This window comes from Chelonia mydas, chromosome 13 (assembly GCF_015237465.2).
Source record: "Chelonia mydas isolate rCheMyd1 chromosome 13, rCheMyd1.pri.v2, whole genome shotgun sequence".
NCBI lineage: Eukaryota > Metazoa > Chordata > Testudines > Cheloniidae > Chelonia > Chelonia mydas.
Window position 1 is genome coordinate 1098512 of NC_051253.2, and position 7677 is coordinate 1106188.

At 51.8% G+C, this 7677-nt stretch overlaps 1 protein-coding gene across 1 annotated transcript; it reads right to left on the bottom strand.

Moving 5' to 3' along the window:
- Positions 1–1783: 1783 nt before the first annotated feature.
- LOC114021276 (putative surface protein SACOL0050) lies at positions 1784–7439 on the bottom strand. The gene is made up of 2 exons (XM_043526958.1): positions 7353–7439; positions 1784–3275 (listed from the first exon to the last, which is right to left on the bottom strand). Exons 1-2 carry the CDS (start codon positions 7426–7428, stop codon positions 2335–2337), a joined length of 1017 nt encoding a protein of 338 aa, XP_043382893.1. The 5' UTR covers positions 7429–7439; the 3' UTR covers positions 1784–2334.
- Between the last annotated feature and the right edge of the window lie 238 nt (positions 7440–7677).

Sequence of the window (7677 nt, forward strand, 5' to 3'; positions counted from 1 at the left end):
TACACATGGCAGAGCTGAGGTTACAAACACAGCAGAGCACAGAGGGAATCCGATGAAGTGAGCTGTAGCTCACGAAAGCTCATGCTCAAATAAACTGGTTAGTCTCTAAGGTGCCACAAGTACTCCTTTTCTTTTTACGAATACAGACTAACACGGCTGTTACTCTGAAACCTGTCACAGAGGGAATATACCCAGACCCAACCCACTAGGCCATCCTGGCTCTCTTTTTGCATGTTTCGTAAAGACATGACCTAGTCACACACTGTTAACCCTGGATTCGGGCGCCAAGTGTAAACAGCCTGTTTGCTCGCTCCACAATCCTTTCTCAGTAGCCTGCCAGGAATGGAGCTCAGTTTTTATGTGCACAGCTGGGTAACGGAGTCATACGTATGGTTTCCAACACGTTACCTCAAGTCTACACCGTCCCCAGGAGAATGGAGCGGCAGAGGCCCGTCCAAGCTGCCCAAATGGATTCAAAAGCCAAACAATCCACTTCTAAAGTTCATGAGCTCCAGAGCAACACCTGCTCCTGCGCTGAGGGGCAGCACAGGAGAGAACTTCCCAGAAACCTCCAGAAGTTAAATACTTCGAGCTGTGCAGGGGTGAGAGAAGATGCTTTATGGCAATGGACCATCTCCTGGGCCTACATCCTGGAGAGCAGCTTAGAATGGAAATAAGTGTTAAGAGCTAGTGGAGTGAGTTGGTAGCAGACCAATGCTCAGTGGAATTCCCTAGATCTTCCAGACTTATCAAAGCATTTCAGGGGGACTCTATGGCACTGGGTGCCTGTTCCAACCTCCACAGATGGTGCTGAGGCTTGTTAGTGTGGATTAAACTAGCAGAATTTGTCCAACACAGAACCCAGCAATTTGTCCAGAAAATCTTCTGACTGCTGCTGCTCCATAAATTCAGACTTGTTCAGGCTGCATTGGTTAAAAAACAGTTCACTAGACAGTCTGAGAAACCACGTTAAAATACAGCTTTAAATATCTGGGCTTCTACATTATAGTTTCCATTGACGAGGATACTGCAGCGTTAGAGTGGCCTGCTACACTACTATCTAATGGCGATGTACGACAGAGCCATTGTCAGGTGACTGTTGAAGTTCCTTTGGCATGAGTGCTAATAAAGTGATACCTTTACTGAGAACATAGAGAGTCACAGCAGTTAGAGATGGAAAATGCCCATTGGCTCATTCAGCCTATTCACTCCATGGGGCACCAGCAGAGGATGTTTCAGATTTTAAAATGTTTATTAACCCTAATGTTAAAATTCTCTAATACACAGCTTGAGGAAAGCGTGTCTATACATCTGGGTATAGTGCTTAAATTATCCAAAAGTACAAAGTTTGGTTTAAAAGCCCTAAAATACATATAGTACATAATCTGCAATATCCCAAATTAGGGTTAATAAATTTAACAGTACAGTTTAGATATTAGCAGCCAAATATTCAGGTATATCCCTCATAAAAGGTTATACTAAGAGCAGTTTGTGGAAAGCAAATATAGCAATGAGTGTAGATTGTCCCTCAGTCGTTGAGAATGTAGGACAGGTTGTCCCTCAGTGAATACAATCCATTAGAGAAGAGAGTCGCAGTAGTTAGAGATGGAAAACGCCAGTTAGTTCATTCAGCCCATTCACTCCATGGAGACCAGCAGAGGATGTATCAGATGCTAAACCAAGGCTATGATTACTCTTAGCCAGAAGGTCTGGCTGACCTCGGGGTAGGGGGAGCCACATCAGAAGGGGAATTTATGAGTAAATGAGTTTTCCTTCAGCTCGGAATTCCGGCTGCCAGAGGAAGACACTGGCCCCAGGCCCAGACTGAAGGTGTCCAGAGGGAATGGCTCTGGGTGCACCATGCGATGGGACAGGTATCTGAGAAGAACTGGCCTGAATCTGGAACACTGCTAGGAGTGGAGAACATCAGTGCCAGGGGCTGGCTAACCCATCAGGAAAGATTTAATAAGAAAGAAAATATATCTCAAGAAAAAATGACCTGAAAGCTGAATCAAAGTGCTCAGACACTAGGGTGACGAGCTTAGAGTAAGAGCCTAGAAAGAGAACCCCAACGTCCCCTTGCACCCTACTCAAGCCAGGGAGCGAAGATCCCTGAACATTGATTTCCTTCACCCAGAGAGAGTGATCCCTGAGCAGTAACCTTGTCATTCGAGGAGGCAGCATGTTCCCAGGCAATCAGTAGTAAAAGAAAAGGGAAAGCTGGAAAAAGTCAAACAGGAAAGAGAGGCTCTTGTTGCCAGGAATGTATTTGCCGGCTGATCTGATATCAGAAGGTTTCCATGTCCGGGTCAATGAGGTCTGAGGACACTCCCCTTAATACTCTGAACCCTCAGACCCATCATCAGCCTCACCAAAGTCGTCACCCCCTTCAGAGCCACCATCCTGCAGGAAAGAATCGACATCTCCTGTGTCAAAGTCATCATCCACATAAGCGCGAGTATCCCTCACATTAGAATCATCATCATCATCATCTCCCCCGTCAAAGTCACCGTCCCTCACAGCATCATCATCATCATCTCCCCCGTCAAAGTCACCGTCCCTCACAGCATCATCATCATCATCTCCCCCGTCAAAGTCACCGTCCCTCACAGCATCATCATCATCATCATCATCATCTGCCCTGTCAGAGTCACTGTCACTCACATTATAATCATCATCATCTCCCCCGTCAAAGTCCTCAACCCCAGCAAAGTCACCGTCTCTCACATTAGCATCATCATCTCCCCCATCAGAGCCACCATCCCGCAGGTAAGAATCGACATCTCCCGCGTCAAAGTCATCAGCCCCATCAGAGCGAGTATCCCTCACATTAGAATCATCATCTCCTCCATCAACGTCATCAGCCTCGGTAAAGTCACCGTCCCTCACATTATCATCATCATCATCTCCCCCGTCAAAGTTACCATCCCCGTCAGAGCCACCATCCTGCAGGTCAGAATCATCATCTCCCCCATCAAAGTCATCATCCCCGTCAGAGTCACCATCCTGCAGGTCAGAATCATCATCTCCTCTCCCACCATACACAGGTCTTTCATCAGATTCAGGTTCTCCACTGGATCTAGGTTTTACAACAGACACGGGGTTTTCGCTGGATAGAGGTTCTGCACTAGACACCGGTTTTCCATTAGACTCAGGTTCTGCTCCAGGCACCGGTTTTGTTGCCCCCAACACAAGTTTTTCCTTCAGCTCATCTTCTTCTGATATGTTTCCCCCTGGGTCATCGCCATGGAGAGGAGAAGCTGTGCCAGGGATCCCTGAAAATGGGAGAGAAAACAGGAGAGTCAGAGACCCAAATATGCCTCAGTCACATATGGCTGCTGCCAATCCACCCTATGCACTTTCTTCATGCGGCAGCAACCTGTCCACAGGATATGAGCATTGCCCCTTACCTTGGATAGTCCCTATGTAGTTGTACATATGGTACCTGATTCTATTCTATTCAGGTTCTTATATTGCACCCATCCCTGTGGTATCTGAGCAACTTCCAGAAGTGCAGTAAGTGAGATGACTAGTGTCTCTCAATATGGTTCTCACTCGGTTTCACCTTTCCTTTCCCATGAGGACATTGTGTAGGGGTGAGGGTTATTTTAATTTTTTGTTATTATTTTCTATCCGCTGTGCTCTGTGTTTTTATTACTGAAGGCAGATCAAATAGGCGAGCTTTGTATTTGAAATAGAAAATGGTGAGTTTCAAGGTGGTTCTTAAACCCTGCAGGTGTTCTGGGCACCACCAAAAATTATACAAACCTGCTGCCCCTGCTCTGGCCTGTAGTGACACTTATAGGAGAAGCTCTGAACTCAGCCCTGAGTCCTCTTTTTGCACCCAACCCTTCCTCTCACTTCTCATTCTCTACTCCAAGTCCCACTGCTCAGAAAGGGGGCCACGCAGGCATCATGAAATCACAGCATTCCTGGCCTACGAAGGTAGGGTAGGGCATACTAGAGATTCTGACACAGAACGTAGCGTCTCCCCTTCTGCAAGGTTCGAATATCACTGACCAAGAACTGTTGTGCTGTTGGCAAGGGGAGATGCACGCTGAGGCTGGTACAGTGGGTTGATTCTCATCTGGAAGATAGTAACAATCAGTGGTGATGGGATTCCATGTCTGACCATGTGTAGTGCTCATATCGTCCTGCACATCACTAAGATGACTCAAAGGCAGTAGATCCAGGCAGTCTCCCATTTCAGTGTCTGCATGAGGTTTCTTGTCCAGATCATTTCCCAACACAGAGTAGATTATCATGAAGCCACTGAAGCTACGCAGCTATATAACAGGTACTTCTTGTCCCCTGAATGCTGCCTAGGCGTAACTGCCACGTATTCATGACCCCACCCCTATTACTGCTGCGCTGGCATCCTGTGGGACATTCCTATCGCTGATTCATGCCCACGAAGGAGCCGTGCAATCGGTGAGTCTCACAGGTGTCACATGGCAGCCAAATAACTTCACGTGAAACAAGAGAGGATCCTGAAGAAATGGGCCAAACGATCACTGATGAGAGACCTCTGCCCCCCTCTCTGAATTGCTATTCTCAGCCCCGAGGCCCTGCTCCAGGCCAGGACATTTCCTTCACTAATCAGCTCTGCTCCAAGCCTGCCATTGTCCCGCACAGGCCACCTGGGGTATTGTGTACTCAGCCCGTAGGAAGCCTCCTGTTCCCAGACCTAAGACACAGAGCAGGATAACGCTGGGTCACGGGCTGATGGCCCCTCCCTGACTCTAAGGAGGGTTGTTCGGTGGTCCTCTCCCAGGGCCAAAAGAAAGGGGGAGGGCCAACGAGAAATCAGGAGACTGACAGTCCCCAGGGCCAATGGGGAGAGGCCAATGCTCCAGGTCAGGCTGATTGACAGGGCAGAGAGGCCAATGAGGGGGTCAGGAGGCCAGGGTCCCGTGTGAGGTGGAGTGGCCAGGGCCGGAGGGGCAGAGCTAAGGGGAGAGCAGGAGCCCGGCTGGGCTGGGAGCAGGGCCAGAGCCGGGGCCGGGGCCAGAGGAGCAGCCCCGGGAGCTGACCTGGAGTCAGCGTGTGAATGGGGCTGGAGCCGGGGCCGGAGCTGGAGGAGCAGCCCCGGGAGCTGAGCTGGAGTCAGCGTGTGAATGGGGCTGGAGCCGGGGCCGGAGCTGGAGGAGCAGCCCCGGGAGCTGAGCTGGAGTCAGCGTGTGAATGGGGCTGGGGCCGGAGCCGGGGCCGGGCACGTGAGCGGCTGGGGAGTCCAGGGGCCCCGGGCCCCAGGCCCAGCGCAGGGAGGCCCCAGGCACGAGGCCTTGTAGGTGGGGCTGGGAGGGGCTCGTGACCCCGACGGGGGCCAGGCTGGGGGGACGGGCCCTGCCCCCTAGCACCTGCGGGTGTGTGGGCACCGCCAGAGCAGGGTGCGAGCCCCGGTGTCACGGCAGCACAGCCAGGGCCTGGGCAGGGGCCTGGGACATGCGAGGGGCAGGCTGGGAAAGTCCCTGTGCCCCCGAGATGGCCGAGGGTGGTGCCCTGGGTCCACGGGGTGGGTGAAATGTTTCCTTTGCGCCTTCCCCTTTTCCCGTGTTCTCATTAGTTCCTGGTTAATAAATTGTATTTGCTCTGAACTCTGCGGTGAGCAGTGGGGCAGGGAAGCGTTCAGTGCAGAGAGAGCACCCCGGAGTGGGGACACCCAGGCCCCTGCCCTACGTGACCACAACAAGACTGCGGGCCCAGCCCCCCAAGAACCCTGGGCCCAGCCGTGTCGGGGTTACGAGGAGGGAGGAAGGGGAGTCCTCGAGGGCAGGCCGGCCTGCGGGTGAAGGGAGTGGGAGCGAGGACTCAGATCCGTTCGCTAGCCCATTTCACCGGGGTAGTGCATACGCCAAGAAAGTTCCGCACAATAGCGGGACCATTCCCCTGCTTACATCTGGATCTTCAACAGGAATCCACTGGCATAGCGGGATGTGGACAGAAGTCTCAATGGTTAGAGGGCCATGGAGTTTATTTCCTCTTGTCCTGAAGGGACTTTAAAAGCTAGAATTCAGTGAGTCAGGAACCATGGACAGTCCAGATTAAGGTGCTTGGGGAAGGGGCTGTGGGGAAGATGGGTTATGGTATTTTGGAAAGGATGGATTCCAAAAGGCATTGCCACCAGAGTGTGTCTCTTTGATGGGAATTTCTACAACCCTTCATGTAGGGGGCTGCAGCTGGCCCGCTGCCCACACAGCCCCAGCGATCCTGCTGTTTTCAGCACCCAAGCTCAGTCAGAGCGAGCGTGGGTACATCTACCCGAGTTGGAAATTACTCCTCCAGCTCCAGGGACCGGTGGCATTAACTGCATCTCAGCTCAGCACTGGCAGGGTCTCTCTGGTGAGCCACAGCCTGGTTGTTGTTTTATTGTAGTATATAAAGTCTCTCCATTTAGAAATGTAAGTGGCAAAATGAATGGCCATGAAACAACAGCTGCCCAGCCCACAGACACAACCACCCCCCACTCAATAACCCGACGCAGGTCAGCCTTCCTTCTGAAAAACCAGCTCGTCCCTCAGGCAGCCAGTGTATCAGCCTGGCAACAGGCCTCCGTGACCTGTCTGAGTTCTGAGCAGCCTGGGAAGACACTGCTGGGAAAGGTTATTCAGAGAAGCAGCGGGTGGCACTATGGATCCATCAAGGCCATCAAAACCTGGTGGTGTGGGGAGATTAATTGCTGGACTTCCACCTGGCCTAACAAACCAGATGGGCATGGAGCCTTGGTTTGTATTAACAAACCCCGCCAAGAAGAGGGTACGTTGGAAGCAGGTCTGTGTTTCCTGGGCAATCAGGAGTACCCAGCAGCCCACGTTTGAGATGAGAAACAGAGTTCAGAGCAGAAACAGCCTTGGGGACCCATGTGAAGTACCATGGGTAGAGCCTCCCCTCTTCCCTCCCATCTATACCTGGGTTCCTCAACCTTAGACAACCCTGTTCCCCTCGCTGATGCTGTAGTGCAGAGTTTGGGCCCCTGCATATTCTTATATTGATAATAAAAGCCTCCAGTTAAAACAGTCCAGAGCCTGCCAGCCTGAGCCCTCGGATGCCTGGCCCTCAGTGCCTGTCACTCAGCATCTCGGGAACTCACAGTGTCTGGCCAGACCGCCTGTCTGTAATTCTGTCTGCTGCTCCGAGGGAATCTCATCCCCTCACCCTGTCTTTGCTGGGGTCAGTCCCATCCCTGTGCCAGTGGCTCTGACAATGGAGACGTGTTTCTGTTGGTCCCTGCGTCAGGTCACGGATGAGACAAACCAACTAAAGTGTCAGGTATTTCTAAGCACCCACTGCCCTTGCCCCCTCCATGCCAGGTCTCCCCTCCATGCCCTGCTCCCTTCTCTGCCTGTACTCACTTTGTGTTGGTGCACCCTGTAGCGCTGTCCAGAGGGTGAAGAGCCCCAGGAGGAGAAAGAGGCCCCTTGACTTCATGGTGCTGCCAAGAGCTGGGTCTGAGTGCCCAGAGCTGAGCCAGCCTGCAATTTAAAGTCGCACCCAGGTGGAGCTGGTTCAATTGTGGGAGGAAGCAGCTCCCAGGTGATCTATAAGGACCGCCCATATTTTAGCCTAATTCCACATTCTAAGGAGCCAGCTCCAGGTATCTGTCCCTGCCCACACAGAATAAGGATATGAACAGGTCCTCGTCATGCTTAGAAATTGCCTCGGAAGACAAAAGCAAAG